Source organism: Lissotriton helveticus, chromosome 1_1 (assembly GCF_964261635.1).
Source record: "Lissotriton helveticus chromosome 1_1, aLisHel1.1, whole genome shotgun sequence".
Lineage (NCBI taxonomy): Eukaryota > Metazoa > Chordata > Amphibia > Caudata > Salamandridae > Lissotriton > Lissotriton helveticus.
Window position 1 is genome coordinate 1,186,487,699 of NC_136057.1, and position 23,415 is coordinate 1,186,511,113.

The 23,415-nt window shown below is 46.2% G+C and overlaps 1 protein-coding gene across 1 annotated transcript in view; it reads right to left on the reverse strand.

Moving 5' to 3' along the window:
• The window catches only part of DNAJC2 (DnaJ heat shock protein family (Hsp40) member C2), a 252,490-nt gene that overhangs the window by 158,359 nt on the left and 70,716 nt on the right, over positions 1-23,415 (reverse strand). Inside the window, exons 5-7 of the mRNA XM_078679433.1 lie at positions 14,954-15,095; positions 697-777; positions 409-474 (exon numbers count right to left, since the gene is read on the reverse strand). Coding sequence (XP_078535559.1) covers positions 409-474; positions 697-777; positions 14,954-15,095 — 289 coding nt within the window. The remainder of the gene's footprint in view (positions 1-408; positions 475-696; positions 778-14,953; positions 15,096-23,415) is intronic.

A 23,415-nucleotide genomic window follows, 5' to 3' on the forward strand; every position in this document is an offset into this window, starting at 1 on the left:
GGTTTCTTTTCTAATGGTTTCTTGTTTTGGATTGATAAAATGCAGAATAAAAATGTATTAAACTATAATAAAAATGTGGTGCTAACGGTTTAAGCTAGGTCACATGCTAACAAGTTCTCCATTCCCTCAACAACTGCAGTTGTGTCTGGTTTCTCAGATAATGTAGTAAAGTTGTGCTTCCATTGGCTCAACTTTCAACTTAAGTCAAACTTTTAAGGACAGCTGACATTTATTAGGCTGGAGGAGCTAAAGGTCAAAATTTACAGCACTGTACAGCATGGGCAGCATTTATTGACATCCTCCTTAACAGGGGTTAAACAAGATTAGCAGATTCATATCCTTAATAGAATTGATATGCAGTGGCCTAAACACAGGTGTTATGGTTAGCAAAATAATCAACTTACGCACCACTCTGCCTTTTCTTTCTCCTCTTCATCCAGGTAAGAGAACTCTCTCCAGGAATCAAAGTTATACCTACAATTCAGGGATGATAGATTTAAAATTATAAGTTTTTGGTCTGTTTAAACATTACACTTGGCAAAATATTCAGCTACTTTTTAGCCAATGCAGTTTGTCCAGAAGCAGAACATTTAAATGATCGAGAAAATTGTTAATATGTGCACTGCTTTCCTAGCTTTTAATGCTTAATACATTTACTTTCTAAGTTTGATAGCAAACAAGGAAAAATAGACTTACCAAAATGAATAAAACGCATCTACATCCTCAAAGGAGGCGCTCATATCTCCCAGTTTGGGAACGTGTTTTTGTTTCGACCATCTATAAAGGGAAGGAGTTTACAATTCAAATATTGCAGGCTTTCAAACAACAAAGAATAAATGTAGATCTCTGGAAAATAAAAGTGCGCACCCCATAGATTTAAAAAAACAAAATCTGTTTTGGCTGCTTAGACTTAATATGAACTTCTGAAGTAAGTTTTGTGTCTGTCTAGAGAATGCATTTTTAGAAATTCCAAAATCATGCACAATAACAGCACAGAAGCATTTCATAGTTTTAAATCATAGAATAGTGTCGCATTCTCTTCCTTTGCCTTCCCAGCTAAGCAAATCCAAAGTTTTCAATTTCTGAGACTCTTTAGGACAGGTAGGGTAGGGTCGCTAAACTTGAGGCTATGACAGTTTACTTGTTAAGCACACCTCTATTGTAACTCCTGCATGGCTTACGATTAAGTAAGACTTCATGAACTAGAAACACTCCCATTCATCTACCTCACAGCCAGCTAGAACACCTACTTAAACAGAACAAGCGTTTCAAACACTATCGACCTTCTGGTCTACATACCAGACACCCTCGCCTCTCAAGCCCTTTCAACAATAAGCATTTATAATGCAAGGGTCTCGGCATTGTTAAAGTTAGAGCTATTGGCATTGCTTATGACATTTTTGTTTAGGTTTAAATAAACATATAAATAAATGGCAGTGTCATTTACAATGCCAATAGCTTAATCTCTCGCAAATGCGAGATCTATTGCATTTGCAGCCACACACACACAAAGCCCCCCCCCCCCCCACACACACACAGAGCCACCCACACACACAGCCACCCACACACAGAGCCACACACCAATGTATGACGTTACAACGCATACTTTTACAACGCATGCCTTTACAACGCAACATCCATTACAACGCATTCCATTACAACGCATGCCATTACAACGAATTTTTAAAAACTACCTTTACAACGCATTCCATCACAACGCATACTACCTTTACAACGCATACCATTACAACGCATAACATTACATTGCATGTATGGTAAGTGTTGGATAGTGTAGGGGTAAAAATTACTATTCTAACTCCAGGGTGTGCAACAGTAGGGTAAGTGTTGGAAAGTATAAGGGTACTATGCGTTGTAGTGTCATGCGTTGTAGTGTCATGCGTTGTAGTGTCATGCGTTGTAGTGTCATGCGTTGTAGTGTCATGCGATGTAATGGATGTTGCGTTGTAAAAGTATCGTTGTAATGGTAATGCGTTGTAAAAGTTGCATTGTAAAGGTTGTTTCCCGCCACACACACACACAGAGCCTCCCATACACACACAGAGCCACATACACACAGAGCCACACACACACATACATACACAGAGCCACACACACAAGCCACACACACATGTGCATCTCACACAAGGCAATCTTAAGGTCCCATCATTGGACCAACAGTTGGCGTTTTATTTTATTTTTTACAGTTGTCTTTTTAACCAAGCGCACTTTGCATTAGTGGGCATCTATATGCTAATTACAAGGTAACAAACACACACAAAAATATTCAAGTCTTAGAATACAAGTCTTATGACTAAAACCCACCACCGGCTGACGTCTCGCGTGACGGACTATGAGCAGTGTGTGAGTTCGGTTTTGCAATACGGCGATGGCTTCAATTGTAAAGTCAAATAAACAGAGGGAAAACGTGCGTAGCACAAAGTATTCCTCCCTGTGCACGACACTACACAAAAACCTCTATTTACCAGAGAGCGACTCAGCAGCCTCAAAACACGCAAGTGTAAACAAAGCAAACGAAAACTATTGTAGCACCTATCTTCCGGTCCACAAGCCCATGCGCGGGTGGAAGTTGCGTCAGAATTAGGGTCGAAGTAAACATGAAAAGGGGGGGCTGTTATTAGGCTTACAAATAGCGCCATACGCTGCCAATAACGACTACGATAGGAACGAACTCAAATTTTGCGCAGACCGTCACACATACATACAGTTTGTTTTAATAATCGAGCACATTGAAAGTTGTAACAAGGCTGGTGGACGAGAAGGGCTGCCTCGCATAAACACGAAGGAACTAAGCCCCGTCCTTTTCAGACTGGGAGCGTGTTTTTGAGAAGGAGAAAGAATGTCAAAAACAAGACCCCCAATCCGAAAAGGACGGGGCTTAGCTGCAAAAAAAAGAAAACACCACCGGCTGACATCTCACGTGACAGACTATGAGCAGCATGTGACTTCGGTTTTGCAATACGGCGATGGCTTCAATTGTAAAGTCAAATAAACAGAGGGAAAGCTTGCGTAGCACAAAGTATGTCTCCCTGTGCACGACACTACACAAAAACCTCTATTTACCAGAGAGCGACTCAGCAGCCTCAAAACATGCAAGTGTAAACAAAGCAAACAAAATGTATTTTAATAGTTTCAGCTACTACACAACTTGAGAAGGCCCCCGCGAATAGATTACACGAAGCAGGAGATAGGCGGCCTAACTGAATCGAGATGAAGGTATCATGGAACAATATCGGGAATGCGTGGAATATAACGTCCGGTGTCACAAGATAACAATTTATTCACGGGATTCTGAGAAGCCCGACAGCGACTACACGTTACCTTGCCAGGTGTGGCGCCTACACGTTACCTTGCCAGGTGTGGCGCCGCGCCGCGGCCAGGGCGACTGACGCTGGAATCTGGGGACCACGGTTCGATCCCCGGCTCCGGCGGCAGGTTAGCCCAGCACCATGTGACTCTGGGCAATAGCTCGCTTAATCTTCCCGACGGCCCCCAGCGCCTAGAGACCCTTACGGGTGATTGTGCGCTTTACAAATGTGGACTTTACTTTACTTTACTTGCTACTCGTTGGTCAGAGAAAAGGGAAAGTAAGTATGCGGAGCGGAAGAGGCCTATCATATCATTTAGACGTATTTCTCTCTACTTATAATCCTCAATTGAAGAGAGTCGTGCTGCTCCCAGCATTTGAAGCACCGCCCTCTGAAGTGGCTCTTACATCCTGAACAAGGCGCGAAACAGCCGCCAGGAAATGACCGCCTCGGGCAGATTTTTTGCTCCCAGCTCGGGTTCTAAACGGGACCAGCGCAGATTTGTAAAAAAACAAACAAGAAAAGCGAGCACCCACCGGTTGGGGCGGAGGACTCGGACTTTCTCCCTTGCTTCTCCTACGGTGGTCAAGCAGAAATGAGAGTACGAAAAGCCCTGTCATTTTCCGACTGGGGGGCGTGTTTGTCTTTCTCTCCTCTTCCCATTGGCTGTAATGTAAAATTCCAGCTAATGGGAAGAGGAGAGAAAGAACATGAAAAAACACGCCCCCGAATCCCTAAAAGACGGAGCATAAACGGACAGACGCCCCTCTTCTCTAATGGCTGGCCTCCGTTTAGGAAGCCAGCCAATGGAGAAGAGGGGCGGGCTCAAGCCCCACACTCAAAAACATAAGATCTCGCCGGCGAGACTGCGCAAGCGCAGCCCACGCACGCCGAGACCTAAAAAGGGCTGTAGTTCTATATTTTTGTAGACAGTTTGGTGATTAGGAGCAGATTGTGCGTACTCTTGGGAAACCCTCTGTAAGATTTGAGTTTTTAGCACATATAGGCGAGAGAAATGCCTTTAAAGCGACCAGCTCAGAGGGAGAGTATTCTGCAATGCCCCAAATAGCAGAATCAATTACCTCGGAAACCAGAGCATAACTTACATTAAAGAGGAGTTTTATTCTATTGCTATGTTTGAGGTAGGAAATTCCACTTTGTATAACAATTGTTGACATAGCCTGACTGTGCTGGGGAAATTAGAGAGAATCTGTTTCGTATGTTCCCTTAAGGGGAAGAAAAACAGACGTTATCATGGTTTGTCACACTGTAATCTGCTACGGCAACTTTGGGCATAAGTTAGTGGATCCCTCATTGGTTGAAATCTTAAAATGTCAAGGTTTTTGACAAATAGATCAATGTTGATGCAAGCAAGGAAAGTTATGGTGCCGTATTATGTATTCCAGCATCTATTCCTGTTGTCACCAAGTTGAACAGGCAGAGTTTTCTGCACTGAATAGGATGCAACAAATTCTAAGTAAAAATACAAATTTCAAATAAGGTGTCACAGTTCCAATACTTAGATCGCTGGAGTTCATAAACCATAAATATAAGATGCATGAAAGGGAAAAACGAGTGCCTTCCCTTCATAGTCGTTGGGTACCATGAGGATTCTTGATGTAATTTAAACATAATTTTGTATCTTTTTAGTCTATGGGGATTTTCCTCTAACATCAGAATTTGGTCCACATCGCTCCGGATATTCCCATTATGCAACAACTGCATACTCATTGTTCCACCTCCAGGGATGAGATGGCTTCTATTTGCCACAGTCAAACACCAGCATTCGTTCTACCTTGTCCATAACGCAACCTGTGACTCACACCATCACCGAACTATCTTCCAAAGCAAACTGCTGCCTGGTGTTCACACCAAAACTCATTGTTCAGCAGAGACATCATAATTACACAATTCTGCTGCTGGCACAGGATGGCAGAGGGACTAGAGCAATAATACATAAATAAATAAATAAATAAACAGACAGGGAAAACATTGGAATGGGAGTACATGAGCCAAGGATTAACAAAGAGGTAGAGGGGAAAGAGTTACAGAAATGATATTCCCACACAGGAGACATACAGAAAGAGACAGTTTAGACAAAATAACTACCAAAACAATACAAAAGATAATTATGCACAATTTCAAAAGATAAAAACAAACATGTCTGGGCCTTTGGGGGTTCAGGAAACTAAATACTTCTGGTGAGGAGTATAGCTGTTGTCATTGAATTAACAACTCCAAGGTGGCTTGGGACAAACCCACTTCTTCCCCAGCCATGAATCGACTGATTGCCCACGACTACATGCCTACATCAGGGGACCCTGGCTTTCTGTCTGCCCATCCTTTTACCAGAAAGTTTGGTGGCGCAGGCCTTATATTGCACCAAACTTTATAGATATGCTCCCTCGGACCACGAGTTAAAATTGTTTTAAGGAAGTAGGGAACACAGTTTTGTTTGCTGGCAGCTTAGCCCTAGCAACACTACTTGTCTCCCTGTTAGATACAACCATTATTTGTGAGAGATGGCAGAAATGCTGCTACTGGTCTTGCCAGGCCACTTATAAGATCACTTTACTGAGGTGGGGAGCGACATCAAGGATGCTTTCAGGCAGATCGTCAGAGCAGGCTTGGACATAGTAGACCTCGGAGATCTACCGGCTTCTACAGTGAATTACAGGAAAGTGTAATGGACATGCCTTTTGATGGCTCTCACCTGTTTGGAGACAAAGCAGACCCAGCCGTGGAGAGATTGAAGGTAGGAAGGCAACAGTCCAATCATTGGGCTTACCGTCCACAACATTTCAGGGCTTCTCAAAAGGATTTGCTTTTTGCTAGTAGCAGCTCATCCAGTATATATAGCCTCTTCTTCTGCTTAATGGAGGAGTTTTCTTGTGCCCCGGCGGACACTTGAATTGGGGGCTAGAATGTAAAGGGGACCCGAGGAAGCACTAGGACACAACAAAACCAGGACTTGTCAATATTGGGAACTCTGCGCCTTGCCCTGCACAGCACGAACCCATTTGGGCGTTCAATTGTTAAGTCTCCCCACGCAGCACTTACCCAGGAATGGTGAACTTTGGGAGCTGTAGTTTCCATCAGGCTGCAACTGGTGTGCAAGCACATGATCTGGGGTGGAGAGTGCCCCCACCAATGGGAGGGATGCAGGACACTTCTAAAGGCGTGGTTAGGACAACAGCCTGGAAGCAGTGGAGATATATAATATTATATATATCTTGCACCACATGGAAAGCGGCTTTCGCTTCCCATTGAAGGACTACATGCGGCCTGTTGTAGGATGACTGCCTGGCATTCCAGCACACAATTAGCCCAGATGCATTGTGGTAAATGTAGTGCATGATAACACTCACTTCAGTTGAGTCTTTAGTATTCAACAACTAATTGTGTGCTGGAATGCGAGGCAGTGTGTTTCCTCCTCCATTTCAGGTTCTCTACATGACAGGCAGTTTACCTGCTCGTCTGTTCAGTGGCAGCAGCAACATAATCCTTTCCTCAGCCAAGACTATGTTCCCTACTCTTTCAGCGATCATAGTCAACTTCGGATACTTCTAATAGAGATTTCTAACTGCAGATTCCTCACCGTTGGAATACTACCCCAAGCATCAGACTGGATCGGGAAAATCTTCAGCAGTACCCCTGTGTGCCGGCAGGTGGCACTAGTTGCTCCACGCCAACGCCGTTCTGTGCGATTTATGACATGCATGGGCCTACATAGGTGCCACCGATCTGCACTTACATTGGTTTCTTTCCACACCAACAGATTCAGATCCAGAGCTGCCACTCGTCTCTTTGAGGCATTTCTACAACATAAGTCTGAGAAAAACAGTGTGTTTGTAGGACATATGTCATCTCCCAAATCTAAGGGGTTTAAACCTGGTGAGGAATGTTGCAAACAAATGTCTGTGACTGATCCACATGTGGTTTGCCTGGGGGCGGACTATGACTCCATCGCCTGCAGTGTCTGTGCCTCAATGCACCCCAGTGCCTTTTGAGACCGGGAAGGAAAATTCTTTGTGGTGAACCACCGCAAGACCCTGTGCCGGAATCAGTTGAGGTCTAAAGAGAAGTCCAGGTCATGAGGTTGCTCTTGCTCCATGTCAGGCTTTCAAAGTCATTCTACTTCAGAGTGGATCCCGACCCTTGTTCAAAGGCTACCGGAATTTCTCGGGCCGGCTTCCAAAAAGTCTGCTGTGGCATTTTGTGATGTTAGCAGCTACCTCTGACGTGCCTGTAGGACCCAAGAGGTATCTCAACTGGGACTTCTCTGGTGGATCTTGACCAACTCCGGTACCGGATCCCTCTTCAGCGCCACAACCCGCAACAGCACCTCCTTTGCTATGGTATGAAAAGGGTGGGTGAGGTTCTTGACCTTCAACTTCCTGCTCCAAAAGTTGAAACTAATGTTCTGACAGAACCGGACCAGTTAAGCTCTAATTTCCCAGACTGGCAGACGCCATTACCCGCTCCGAGCGATCCAGCTTTCCTCACAAGCACCCCACTCCTGAGAGCCTTGTCATGATGGTTTCAGCCATTTATCCCAAACTCATTTCCCACTACTAATCCTTGTGACATGACAAGACAGTCTGCTTATAAGCAGGGTTTTATTCCCTCTACAATTTTGGCTCTTCGTTCAGTCAGTGCCTCCAAGGTCACTACTCTCATGCCTTGTGGGGCTTAGTGGTCAAAGTATTGCTCATGAGCCCAGGCCATACTTTCCCAGGCTATGCAAGACGGCTGTGATATGACTAAGTTCACCGTCCACTGTGGACTGGATACCACTGACTCCCTCGGCAGTGATGCTGGCACAAGTATGTCTATTCACAGGCACGCCTGTAGCCCAGTCTTCTGCTCCCCTCCCCGCAGTATCTTTACTTTCTGCCAGGGTGGCAACTGATAACAAAAGACAAGTGGGTCCTCTGCAAATTGTTCAGTGGGGTTACACATCATCATTTCTCAAGACCTCGCCACACCTGGCACCATCCCCAGACTAGCTGACGGAGGACCACCTGTAGCTCTTGCAGCAGAAAGTACAGGCTGTTTTTGCCAAAGGAGCCACTGAGAAGGTATTGGTGCCAAATTGGTTGTGGTTGTTGTTACTGTACTTCCTGGCGCCAGAAAATGACAGAGGCCGTCGTCTCATTTTACACCTTCATCCTGTCAATGCTCTTCTGCAGAAAGAGCACTTCAAGAAGCTCACCCTGACCCAGGTCTTGTCTCCTCTCGGCCCTGGACACCCGATATAGCACTGGACCTGCAGGACGCTTATGTCCACATCACCTTCTGAAAGCCACAGGAGCTATCTGTGGTCCACAGGAGTTATCTGCAGTTCACAGTAGGTCATAAACATTTTCAGTGCTCCCTTTTAGTCAAACCAATGTCCCTTGGGTGTTCAGAAAAGTGATGGTAGTGGTAGCACCACACTAAAGGTCGGGGGTTCCAGTCTTCAATAGGGGTCGGCAAAATATTATGTTTCTGCCGGTGGAATTGGTCGAATTTTGGCGATTCCATGTTACTCTTGTAACACGGAGTTCCTGCCAAATTCCGCCAATCTCCGTGTGTAAGAATTTTGCCTTGCAAGAGCCATAACAATAAGTTGGCAAGTGCAAGCAGGATTTGGCGTTCCCCTACCTCAATTTTTGGTTGCTAGGAGGACATCCATTGAGATTTTTCCAACATCCCCGGTCGCGTCGGTTCGCGGTCAGAAGACTAGAAAATCTACTCGAGCGGTAGCAGAATCAACTCAAATCGCTGCATGGTGCTGTTCGTGCAGATTTTTCAGCTTAGAACGTGCTCCCTGAGCTAAATCACATCACAAGCAGCATGACGTGCCTATTTCTGCTAATTGGTGGAACTCCGCGATATCTCGCGGAGTTTGTGGGTCACTCCGCAGAAGCAAATTCAGTTAGGTCCACCCAGCCCTAGTCCCTCCCACCCCGCCTTTTTAAAGGCGGCCTTGCTCCAGGCAGCAGTCAACCACCTCCAGACATCCTTGGGGTTCGCGATCAATAAGTCGAAGTTACACTTGAATCCTTCACCGGTGCTCCCCTTCATCAGAGCCATTCTGGACACCTTGCAGTTTCACACGTATCTCCCGGACAGGAAAGCCAGCCCAAGGCATTCAGTCTATGACCCCTGTTTCAACCTGTGTCCAGATCTCAATGAGGATGACTTCGAGGCTTCTGGGATTGAAGGCCTCCTGCATCTAGCTGGTCAAGCACATCAGATGGAATATGCAGGCTCTGTAATAGGATCTGGAGTCCCAGTGGGAACTTTCCGATCTGGTGCAGATTCTGAAGGAGACTGCAAAAGAACGCGCACTGATGGCTGGGGGACAGCAATTGGGTCCACAGCAGACCCTTCTTCTTACCCCACCCGTAACAGTGGTGACTGATGCATCCCTTCTGGGTTGGGGAGGCCATCTGGGAGAGGTGTTAATCAGAGGGGTCTGATGTTCGGCAGAGGCCCAGCTCCACATTGAAAGCCTTCCTGTCCTCAATTAAAGTGAAGCTGGCGCAGGAGCTCACAGAAAACACCATCACCATGTGGCACTGCAACAAGTAAGGCGGTGTGAGAACATGAAACCTTTGCATCCTTGTACATGTATGGACATCCATATAATTTTTCTGGTGACATCACCTGGAGGTTTCCCACACAAAAGAGCTGACAAAGTAATTTGTTGATGTCTTGCGGATCACGAATGGCAACTACAATATGGAGGTGGTGTGTGTTTTCTTCTGCGAATGGAGAGAGCCCCAGCTTGATCTTTTTGCCACTGCTTAGAACATGCAATGCCAGCACTTTTGTGTGTTGGAGTTTCTAAAGCATCCAACGCGAAGACTCATTCTGTGTCGGTACTCCTCTGTGCCTCCCCACTGATTCCACTCCTGCCAAGAGTTCTGAAGATCAGGAGCGACTGGTCCAAAGTCATTCTAGTAGCCCCAGATTGGGCATGGAGAGTATGGTATCCAAAACTTCTGGCCACAAGCATTTGTTCTTCGATCAGACAACCTCTTCAGCTATTTCAGCTACAGGGTAAGGTTCTGTATCGAAACACGTGCAACTTACACCACCATGTTTGGATATTAAGTGCCAACATTTAAGTGCCTTCGACCTTCCTCCGTAAGTTGTGAATGTCATCTTGGCAGCCTGGTGCCTCTAAACAAAATCAACATACACCAGCTCCTGGGATAAGCTTGTGGCCTTGATCACTGCTAAACAGATCGATCCACTCCATGCCAAACTGTCCAACGCAATGCTTGTGTTGTCCCTATCAGGAAAGGCCTAGGTATGGGACTGTTTGAGAGTACCGGTCGGCTCTTAAGGACTTATTATGGTTACTGGACCAGCCGTCATTAATTTAATCACCCATAGGGATGCGTTTGCTAAAAGGGTTACAACATATGTTCCCCCTTCTCTGTTTGTTATGCCCCAAATGGGCTTAAATATTAGCACATTTCTCATTTATGTGCCTTTTGAGTCCTCGACAGTTGTTCTCTCAGGCTTTTTAACCTCAAAACAGTCTTTCTTATTGCTATAACATTGGAACAGTGGGTCAGCGAGTTGCAGGCCCTTTCTGTCAACCCACGTTCTACCAGGAACAAGCTGGTTCTATGTACTAGATCCTCTTCCTTTCCTAAAGAAGTGACTCCCTTTCAAGTGGATTAAACATTCCCCTTCCAGTGTTCTGTGCTCTACCTCAACCCTCTAAGCAGGAGGAGGGACTTCACCAGGTGCTTGCGAAAAGGGCTCCAAGAATATATATCGATCATTCCAAACAACAACAGGTGATCAGCTCTATCGGTTTCACTGGAGCAAAGAAAGCCATGGTTGTGCAGAAAAGGACCATATTGTTCTACATTAAGGTCAGCTAGCACTGCACAAAAAACAGCCCTGAGGGCTTGCAAGGTAATTCTACCAGTACCAGGGCAGCAACCAAAGCATTGGCACATTGGGTGCCGGTTCACAACGTTTGTCAGGCTGCTATGTGGGTGTGCTTCCATAAGTTCATGAGGCACTATTGCCTAGACCAGTGATACTTAAGTACGGCGCTCGGGGGCCACATGCGGCCCTCCTGACCTTTACATGCGGCCCCTTAGGCAGCAGCACTGGGCTGCTGTTTAATTGACTCAGCACTAACATGAAGAAAAAGTTAAATATTACAGCAAACACTTATTTAAAGTTTAATTGCAGTTAGGGAAATGACGTAACTAGGCCCTCAACTTTAGGAAAACCTTAATTTGTAAAGTCATACACTAGATAGACATGCTTTGTTTTCCCTACACCCTATACCCACTTTAAAAGCCCCGCTGGCATCAGTGCAGCCCTCGGTCACACCATAGAGAAAATTTTGCAGCCCCGGAAAATTGTTTGCCAGTACCCATGGCCTAGACAATCAGGTACACTGAGAAGGACACTTTGCTCGCTCAGTCCTGCAGGAGCTTTTGGTTTAATTCCGTTCACAGACAAGGAGGTACTGCTTGGGTATCTATACAAAATGTGAGGAATCGGCAGTTAGAAAACTATCAGAAGAAAACGTTACTTATCTTTATTAATGTTCTTTCTGGTAGACACTATCTATTCGCAGATCTCTCATTGCCCCACCAACCTCTGTGTTCTGTGTATTGGTCTATTCACATAAAAAGATCTCAATTTAGAAATCTGCACACTGGTCAAGACCAATCCGATTGCCTCTATCTCTCCAAAGTATCAAGAAAACAACAGTTGTCATTGCACATGGGTGTTGCCTTTGTAGACCCGCACATGTAATTTCTGGCACAGAATATAGTCGACAGGATGGAGCCACCTGCCGGCACCCAGGGGTATTGCTGACGATTTTCTAGATCCAGTCTGATGCCTGGGGGAGTATTCAAAAAGTGAGGAATCTGCAGCTAGACCGACTGTCTATTAGAAAGAGATTTACAGAAGCCAAGTAACTTGCTCTTCTGATCTCAACCTTTCTGTTTACAGGTATAGAGAGGTTTCCCAAGTAGATAGTAGTTAGCTGAATAACTTTGGAGCTCACCTTATATCCAGAAACACTGCTGGTCGGCAGCCAACTAAACACCCAAATGAAAACTTCAGTAGCAAGCCAACTATTCTAAAAGTGCATTCTCCTCAACTCTGTGGAAACCAGCTTTCAAGGTGAACTGTTATTATGGATTTTTAGAATGGAACCAGGTGACCTGTGGCTAATCATAGATCGGTTCTTGAACTTAGCCTTTGGGCAGAACATAACAAAGGATACTGGATTGGGCAGCAATCCCACGGTTTTGAGTAGGTGTACATCTCTGCCCTACTCTTGGCCATAGCTCTTATTCAGTTGTTGCCCTTCTTGTTGGACAGGCCGCATGGTCGGGCTGCCCCCCCTCCCCGCAACGGGACCCGGACCCTGGCTCTCCCGGAATCCCCAACCAGAGTCCCCGGCGACCACCCGAAGTAACCTGCAATCCCTCCACCACAAGACACCAGCTCCGGACCCAGCTGACCCGGGTCACCATCCGCACCCCGGCCTCGGCCCAGCCGCCATTTTGGGGTACTACAGCACGAGGCCGCGTGGCCTCAACTCGACCCTAACCCTGGGCCCGGCCGGCCCCGACATCGAGGCACCAACCTCCTCCCAGGAGGCTCCACCCCCCTGCTGGGTGTCTGGACTCCCTCATCCCGGACCTCCCGGCCCCCAGGCGCGAGGGTCCGGACATCAAAGGGGACCAGACCTATAACTGGGGCAGGGCCAGACCAGGAAGGCAGTTGTATCCTGGAGTCGAGAGACCCGAGAAGAACTCATCCGTGACTGGCCTGCTGGCGCTGCCGCGGCCCTCTGCCTCGTGAAACCATCGTCTTGGCCTGCTGGCGCTGCCGCGGCCCTCTGCCTCGTGAAACCATCGTCTTGGCCTGCTGGCGCTGCCGCGGCCCTCTGCCTCGTGAAACCATCGTCTTGGCCTGCTGGCGCTGCCGCGGCCCTCTGCCTCGTGAAACCACCGTCTTGGCCTGCTGGCGCTGCCGCGGCCCTCTGCCTCGTGAAACCATCGTCTTGGCCTGCTGGCGCCGCCGCGGCCCGACTCACAGACTCTCCAGCTCGAGGATTGCGAGCTCGCCTCTTGCCACCCCCTGTACCGACCCGGTACCAAGACTGTCCCGCTACCCCCTTTTCCCTACAGAGACTAGAAGTGAGAGGACCCTCGGGTCCGAGTTATCCTGTATCGCTAATATCCTTGCCTTACGAACCTTATATAAAGTATTGAACTCGACCTGGTGTGGTGCCTATTTGTGGGGAGGGAGGTGACTTGTCTGTACGATCGCCGGAGACGGTCCTCCTCGGGGACCTCTCCCTCAGTATTCGGCCGACCCTCAGAGTCCCCGTCTAACACTTCTCAAGTCACGTGCGGACCGGCTGACACTGGCTTGATCATAGGAAAAGGGATAGCCCATGATAAAAGGAGTATTACTTTAGGAGTGCCCTCATGACAAGGTTTAGCACTCTGTTGGCGAACAACAAGAAAAACATGTAGACCACATGTCCGCTAAATCAAGGCACATGCCTCCGGATTGGAAAACATACCAGGCCAGTAAGAAGCAGGATGGTATGTGCCCACAGCGCAAAAGACTTTCAACCCTACAAAAATTAACAAATAACAGACATGGAACACTTACTTTACTGGTGAACCAGTTTATACTCATCAAACTCCCAAGACAGGTGCATAGTCTCCCAATTGTAATTCTTTCAAATGCTCTTGATTACTTAAAACCATGTATTGCAATAATACTACACACTATATTTTGCAAATAACTGAATTCTCTCAAGACTTACTTCATTTTCACATCTCAATACTGCAAATTCTTTTTCAAGAAAAACGTAAAACATACCATTAACTTCTTTGCACATTTTTTATTATAAAAATATTATGAGTTCACAATTTCTTTCCTAATAGTGTTAAGCTCCATTTCTATTCTGCAATGTCTTTGTAAAGTCCACAACACTCCAGCGTTATTCTATATCGCCAACTCACTACATATTTGAATGCCCGATCTGTTATGATCATCACCATGTTCCTGAATATTGGTCTAGTATATTATTACTTCTCTAAGTCACATATCAGGTTTTCAATTTCAAAATGAACTATTGGTGAGCAACTTCTCCCAAAACTGATGACTTAACAACCACCCTTGGTCAGGATCCAAGGCTTGATCCCCTCATCGTTCTCACTCGAATTCTCTGGACTATTTCAATCTAAGTGTATATTTCATAAAATGTCAAAATTGTTCACATTTTAGACATGTTCTCCTTGAATATTTGCTGCCAAATCAGCTTTAAACGTTATCTCCTTAGTATTATAAAAATGATTTTACAAATGCGCATTTTTGGGCACTCCACAGATGCTAGATCCTAACTCATTTGTGTTACTCAAGAATTAGTGAATAATACATTTCTCATTAAATAGGAAAAAGACTGGTAAATGTTGCTAAATGTATGTAGAAGGCTAACTGATGCAAAACACCAGTCTGCCTCATAAAACTCTGAATGGAAGTATTCTAACCATAACTCTAGTATACCAAAAACGACAAACTGTTCCTTGCTATCGACAAATATCTGAAATCTACATTTATCTTACCTGGCATTTCTTTCAAACACAGGCGAAAACACTTCAAAGAAATTTTCCTTTGCTTCACTTTTTGATGGTACAGAGTTATCAAAAGTAGGATCTATGCTGTTATACGCTCTGCGTTTGACTGGATCAGACAAAATCTCATAAGCTGTGTAAGGAACAAAAATACATATTTGCATCTTGTTTTTTAATCTGCTTGGTTAAGACAAGGACAAAAAAAGAAGTCTAAATAAAATGTAGTGAAAATCCAAAGAGAAGAAATATTCACCTCAACTTAATTTGAGACCATACACTTAAAACACATTCAGAAGTATAGCATTTTGCTTTAAACATCTGTGTTAACGTCACAAGACTGTCACATATCTCAATCGATCAAATACTGGCCCCTCAACTCGGTTACAGTTATATAATATATAGAAATGAGGCTGTAAATTACTTGGAAAACACATTTGACCAAATCCTTTTGTAGCAAAATCTATTTTGATATAGCTTCAGCCACATTTGGCAACATGGATCAAAACACACCCAACCCACCGCTATTTTCCTGTATTCATTTTCTCTCACTACCCAAAATCAATCAAGATCATGATTAAGAAAAAAAACACTTAAAAATTCTGAATAGTCTATTATACATTTGCTGCCTTCAACAATAGAAAGGTTAACAAATAAACTTAGTCAGAGAAAAACTAAAGCCAATAACAGAATTAATCTCTTTAAACGTGAACATACAAAGGGAAGTATAGCAACTGATAAAATACTTTGTGGGCCTATATCACAAGTTACATGCACTTAATATCCGTTATATGCCCCTATATCAAGTCCCCAGAAAGAAGGTTATCATTCAAGCCAAGCTTCTCTTCTTTTTGGGAAACACCAGAAGCTGCATGGGAATGTGTCATGAAGAAACACACAGAAAGAGGAAAGGAGACTGGATCACGGTCCTCAAGTCATCAATTATCCAACGCAACAGCAGTACTTAGGAGACAAAATGCAGTCGCTAAAGTGATTACTCTACTGCAGCACACTTATGAGATTTGCAAAACAACACAGAACCGACCAATTGACTACGTTGCCTGATTCAGACGACTGTGAACCCATCACACATAAAAGATGATGACAGATAATGATGTTACCAGCATAAAATATAATGTGCAACACAAATGAGGTGCAGCTTTCAATACAAGAAGTGCTCTTTTTCTAGGGTAATATTTTTTTCTTATGAATGGCAAAGTGTTGGAGTCCACATAGCCAAGAGGCAACCTCACTTATTAGGTGACTACTGAATAATCTGTTAAACGTTAATCTAAAACACTAAGGCACAGGAAATATCATGCATGTGTGGTGGATAGTTTTAAGGACATTGCTTGATGATTTAGGGAGGGTAGGTGCTGGGGTAAACTGGAGTTGCACCAAAGGTGATGGAAGCAGCACAAACCCTAATTCCAACTACCCAACAGGGTAAATTTAAGAAAACTGACATAACAGAATATCATAACATGGACACGAACATGTTTGACGGGCAACACCAACGGAGTGGGACACAAAATCCTGAGGAGCTTAGTATACAAGAACCTAACCAAACAAAGCTTGCTAAAATCATGCATTTTCCTCACATTTCTGTAGGGGAAACTTCTGGAATCTGGGAGATACACAAAATTCCTACCACTCGCGTTCCCACACTTCTCCTGATAAAAAAACAGTACCCCACATGTGTGGGGTACTGGCTCAATTATGAAGATGGAAACTTGATGCCTCCATGCTGCATTTTGGAGTCTTTCCTGACACAGGCGATAGACCGAGCCACAGAAGTGGGATTCCATACATTTTTTGATCACAACTGTGGGAATGCTGGGTGGTAGGAATTGCTTGGATCCTGTATTTCAGAACTTTCCCTGCAGACATTTAAGTACAATTAGTGATGTTACCCCAAATTTGAGTTTTGCAGAGCATTCTGTAAAATAAAGCACAGAGGGGATCAATGCAAGCCACACCACCCTAGTGCCTAGTTTTAGGAAATGTCTGGGCTTATCAGGATTCGCTGGGTGGTGGCTGAGCCCAGGCCTAAATATCGCAGCTACCCAGATTGCAAAATAAATGGTCAATGTTGACAAAATGTGGCAAATTTCTTGCACCCCTCTGCGTTAAGCCTAAGGCTGCTCGACCATATTACTACCCCCATGCCCCAATAGAGCACTTTGGTATTGCTTAGCCAGCCCCTTTCCACTCATAAGGGAACCCCTGGACTCTTTACAGGGTTAATCCGATTTTTGATATATCACATAATGAGCCAACTTTCTACACTGGTGGTGCAGCGGTGGGATGGAAGACTCTACATTTGCTGCACCACTTGGTTGCAAAGTGATTCCACTAAATATTCCAAAATTCTCTTTAGGTAAAAAAAATGTTTCACATTTTTGGATTTTTCTAAATAGTTTAAAATAGCTGTTAAGGCCTTGGTTAAGTTCCCCAGAAAAACGGTTTAGAATTCATTTTAAAAAGTATTTTGAGTAAGTTAGGCCTTTTAGAGAGTACTTAGCATTTTATGTCACTTTTTTAAAAAGGTCCCAACTAAATTAAAACCATGGATGATGATGATCGAGGAGCCAAGATGGCGACCGGAGCAGACCTGTAGGCTCCCGGCTCCGCCAGTCCTTTTCAGCCGTACCGATATCCTGATTCTGATCCTGGCGGAATTGACGGCAGAGTGGGTGCGATGCGGCGCTGATCCCGGCGGTGCTTTCCCGGACCCTCGACCTGCCCGGCAACCGGAGATAGCCACTTGCCAGTCCTTAGCCCTGGACCCCGCTTGTACGGGCTCGTCCTGCCGTCCCTCGGAGACCTGCTGTCGGCCGGAGTGCTCCGTCGGCGCTGGCTGCTGGACCACCGGCGTGACCCTTGAGAGGCGCTGCCTGAGCCCACCCACCTGAAGGGATTCATAGCGGGCGGAGGGACGGCGACGCTCACGAAGCTGATTACCCCATCGGAACGGCGCCTTTGTTTGAGGCTGAAGGTACGGGGTGAATATTGCCCGGCCATGTTGGATTGCCCGGGACTGCCTGACCCCATGCCTCTCTATCCGGGATTGTCAGGGGGCGCCTAACCTGCATTGCGTGTCTCCCTGGCACGGCACATACCCCCCCGCCAGCATTGAAAGGGCGTATACTAGTGCTTTACTTATCCTGGTGACCGTCCCGGGGGTTTTGCCATAATGGCTTTGTGTGCTGACATGTTTTGTGGGGAGATGCGCCCGTCCTCGCCAGTGACCTGTGCTGCCCCGCCTGTAGGTGAGCCCGAGGTTCGAGAGATTCCCCCGGGACCTGTGGGACAGCCTATATTCTCTCTTGGCACCGTTCTGTCCGCTCTGTGCGACCTCCGGGCGAAGATGCACTGCTGCTACGGAAGATTGGGAGGCAAGCTAGATGACATGGCGTCTGCGCTGCGGTGGGACAATATCGATCTGGTTCCGCAAAGCTGCCGCCTGCCCCCGCCTACACTGCACGAGGACACGGCGCTTTCTCCGGCCGGTTGGACACCTGAGCCCGCTTCCTATTTTGTTGGCACCCAAGATCGCCCGCCTGACGGCTCCACCCGGGATACTTTGTTTTCCCTTACAGTGAAGAGTGATACATTGTGGCTGGACTTATTATCGTGTGCGCCTCGGGATCTATCTGTGGCATTGCTGGTTCTACCGTCTGCTCCTGTATTGTGCCCCCTGACTTTGCTGCCTACAAACTCGTGTACTCCTGGTGTCTCTGTGGAACTTTCTGCTACATTCGACGGATTTCCTGGTGACTCTTTGCGGCCATTTTGCGCTCCCATATTGCTTTCGTTCTGTCTCTCGCCATTTTGTTTCTTTGTTCTGCGGTGGGTGGGCCTCTCTGGGGAAGCGCATCTGGGGGTGTATCCACGTTCGGGCCAGGGCTAGGCTGCCTTTCCTGTTATCGGCTTCTTGGCTGGTTGACCGGGGTCTGGGATTGGTTTTTTCTTTGCATCAAGATTATTTGACCGCTGTGAATTGCTGTTTCACCTTTTCTCCCCGGCCATATTGACTCTTTGTATCCGAAGGGATGGGTTTCCCTGGGGGGTTGTCTGCAGGGTTGCATTCACGATTGGGATAGGGCTAGGCTGCTTTTCTTTGCCATCGACTACCCGGCTGGCGAGAACGGGAATGGGACTGTTTTGTACATGCCTCGAGCGCGCACTGCGTGATGACTTTCTCCGCCTGTATTAGTGTTGCTATTTGCTACTGTACTGGGTGTTCAGGGAGGAAGGTTTTGTGGACTGCGATCTTCCTACCCCAGCCCTACTACTATGTCTCTTGCCCTAGGCGGCCAACAACCTCGCCCTCAGCATTCATGGAGCCGTTGCTACAATGACTGGTTATCCTGGCCGACTGCGCCTATTCTGTGATGTTATCGATTAATTGTACTTTGCAACGCACTGATGCTTTGAATGCGCAGCTCCTTTGCTTGATGGCGCTGTTTGGGAACGGTGGCGTCCATTTTGTCTAGGACCATCTCCTTTATGTTGAGTACGGCCATTTGGTCTCTTTGTTTTCAGTGGGGGCGGGCCCTCTGAGGGAGTCATGTTCTGGGATACGGTTGCGGACGGGCCAGGGCTAGGGGGCATTTTTTCTATGGCCATGTGCTTGATTGGCGGGTGGGATTCGGGCTGGGGCGCTTTTTCATTGTGTGTCGCTGTCCTCTGTGCTGACTTTCCCCACTCTCTCGTGTGCATAAGGCTGTCCTGTTGTGTTCGGGGTGGACGATTTACTTGTGGCCGGGGTGACCGAGAGCATATAGACTTGGCCCTGGGGGACCCAGTTTGCTCGACATTTTATTATGTTTCTTGCGTTGAATGTGCTGATTTTCCCCACTTCAGTTTGTAATTGCTATGTCATGTTCTTTATTCTTGCTGATGGGGGGGCGTACTTTGTGCTGGCCGGGGATCTGAGTGTGACTGATTCTGCCATTCTTTTGTACCTATCTCTTCCGCATCTACTGCTCTGCACGGCATGACGGTTTTGTATGGCTGGGAGTCCGGGAGATCTGGTATTGGGTGGGCTCCTCCCCACCTTCTCTTTTTCTGGGAGTTGTGGATTGGTTTATTCTTTTCTCACTCCCTATATTTCAAGTGTGAGGGGTTCTCTTTCCTTTTTCTTCACTTTTCTTTTTCTTCCCTTTTTTCTTGCTCTATATTTCGGGTTCTTTAATGGGCGACAGACACTTTGCCGGGGGGGGGGGTAGGCCGTAGCCTCCGCATTGGTGTAGGGTGGGGGGAGGGTTTTATTTTTCATTTAGTTTCTATGGGCCTTATTTTTCTATGTTTCTGCGCTTTCCTGCTCTGTTTCTGTACTGGGTCCGCGGTAGGGGTTGACGGGGAGGGGGTGGCGCTGTAGGTGGGGCGTAAATGCTGGCTAATTATCTTGTTGTTTTACTTTGCACCGCCATACTGTCTGTGGTCTTATTTTCCGTTGTTGTTCTCAATGATGATGCCACCTGCCTATGTTGTGATTCTAATGTGTGGACTCAGTTCCCCTTATCTCTTATTCTTTACTGATTTTTGTTTAGATTGGGAACGAACTTAAAATTAACCTTTAATGCTCCTGTTCCTCGGTGACATGATTCTATTCAGTGTAACGTTTATTAATTGTTGCTATGTCATCTGCTGCCGCTGAGGAAATGTATTGCTTGCGATTGTGCTTCAAAGTGTCGTGGCCGGCCTGACGGTTGTGGGCCCGTATTTGTTCTTTTTCGTGCACAATAAAGGTTTTCAAAAAAAAAAAAAAAAAAAAAAAAACCATGGATGATGTAGCAGGTTCATCCAAGAAGCTCAACCTAGGGCCCTACAAGACCCATGGGTTGGACAGACCTAAGACACTCTTCAAAGCCTGGAACCTTACCATGGGGCCTAGAACCACAAAAGCACATCTGCAAAAAATGCTTGCAGAAAGTGCGAGGACCATGGCTGAGGGAGAAGACCCCCTTGGAGAAGGGTAGGTAGATGCTTAAGTTGATGAAGTAGATGAGGATTCCAGCAGCAACCCAACAGAAGCAATACCACTGAGAGCACCACTAGTAGTGTCTGAGAAGAGATGGATACTGACGATGTAGATCTTCAGAAACTAGCCAGGAGGATAGCATTAGAAGCTAAACTCCTGGAAAAGGCTGAGATAGGCCTACCACCCTCTCTGGTGGCAGCACAATTATAATTAAAGAAGAAGGTTTTGACCCTAAAATCTCCAAATGGGCAGTCCCAATATACTCAGAGGGTATGATATCACCAAATGGTTTAGAGCCTTTGAGAGGGTATTAAACAAATAGCTGAACCAGAAGTACTGGGGCTGTCTTCTTTGAAAGCTGTTTGCAGGAAAGTGTAGGGATAGGCTCCTGACACTGAATGAGGCAGATGTTGAGTATTATGACCTCATAACGGACACCTTGATTAAGGGCTTTGGACTCACCACTGAAGAAAACAGGATCCGGTTCTGGGAACTCGAAAAGTCCAGAGTTAGTCCTGGATAGATTTTGTACACTTTTCAGTAACAACACTAGTTATCTGGTTGAAAGGTAATGTGCATGATTGTGATGGGCATTACAATTTATTGATGAAAGAGCATCTGTTAAGCAATTGATATCAAGAGAAATTACATCAGTATCAAGAGCTGAGGTAGAAGGCAAACCACTTGTTCAAAAAAGGGTGACCAAAACTACCACTGGTGGGCGTGACCAAAAGAATGGAATTGCTAAGCCCCCCAAGGGAAAGATGGTATTCAAAGCAAAGATAAAAGCAGAGTCTTCCAAAGTCCCTTTTTATGAGGGTAGGACCAGAAACTCTACATAGTCTAAGGATGGGTTCCAGGGTAAGAACTGGGACCCAAAAAAGGCTTAGTGTCATGATAGTAATGACCTTAGCTTTCCCAACAAAGAATGCCTTTAGTGCACCAGCAGAAAATGCAGTGCTAAGTCTCCAGGTGGGATCACCGGTGAGCCCTGACCATGCCCTGACCATAGAGGCAACTCTAGTCTGAGAGGCTGGGGTAAATGTAGCCATCCTGGCTTTCTGGACCAGTAATCTTGAGAGACAAGACAACAGCCACAAATCAATGGCGTTAAGAGTTGAAGCATTGAGAGACACTGGTACTAGTGCCACCATGGTGGCTGAGCAACTGGTGTCCTCCGAACAATACATGACAGGTGAGACATATACAGTCCTCAATGCTGAAAATCAGGCTAAGGTACTTCTTACTGAGATGGTATCCTTAAAATTGGGAGGTGTTGCTGGCCACAAGATAGTGGTGGTATCTTCTGCAATTCCTGTACAGTGTCAGCTAGGCAATGATATGGAGTCATCAGCATGGGCTGAGGACGAAAGAAAAACCCATGCAGCAATGCTGGGTATACCTGAATAGGTGTGTGTGAAAACCTGAGCACAGTGTAGAACCCAGGGTGAAAAAGAAGAGTGGGAGTCTGCCATAATGACCCAACCTTCCAAGAGAAAGGGCAAGAGTTCTGGGAAACAGCTACCATATCAGGTCCCTTCTTCTAAAGGAGAAGACAGGTCAGCCACAGAGGGAACTGAGCCTCAAAATCAAGGGCCTTACATGGCAGAGCTCTTGGGCCCAAGGGGAGCCTCTAGGGAAGATCTGTGACAGGGGCAGAGGACCTGTCCCACTCATCAAAGCCCGAGATAGCAAGCTGCAGATCAGGAAAAGGGAGATGTCAGTGGCTCCCATAGGACCTATTGGGAGGAGGCACTCCCTTACACTGAGGCCAGAGACCCAAAACCTGGTGCCACCGGGAGAGTGGTAGTGCCTCAACAGTTTAGACAATTTCTCCTCACATTGGCCCACAACATCCCTCTAGCTGGGCATCACCTTGGCCAGACCAAAAGTTGAAGTAGGTTGTTGAACCACTTCTACTGGTCAGGTATGCCCCAGAAGGGGAAGGAGTTGTGTACCTCCTGTGCAAATTGACAAGCCAGGGGCAAGTCAGCCACCTAAAGGCCCCCTTAATCCACTTCTAGTGGTTAGGTTTCCCTTTGAAAGGGTAGGGAATGATATTGTTAGTCCCCTTGACCCTCAAACAGCCTCAGGAAACAGATTTATACTGTAGTAGTAGTAGTAGTAGTAGTGGATATGCTACCAGGTATCCTGAAGCAATTCCCCTAAGGACTACTAATGTTCCTGCCATAGCTAGGGCCCTCATTGGTATCTTTACTAAAGAGGGTTTTCCAAAAAAAGGTGGTGTCAGACAGGCAGAATTTGGAGTGACTTTCAAGTTCACTACTCCATACCACCCACAAAGGGCCTTGTTGAGAGATTCAGCAAGACCATGAAATGTCTTACTGTCATGAATGCTTTTAGCCTACAAGCAAATGCCAAAGACGAGAGTAAGGTTTTCCCCCTTTGAACTTCTATTTGGTCATCCTGTCAGGGGACCTTTGTGTCTTGTGAAGGAAGGCTGGGA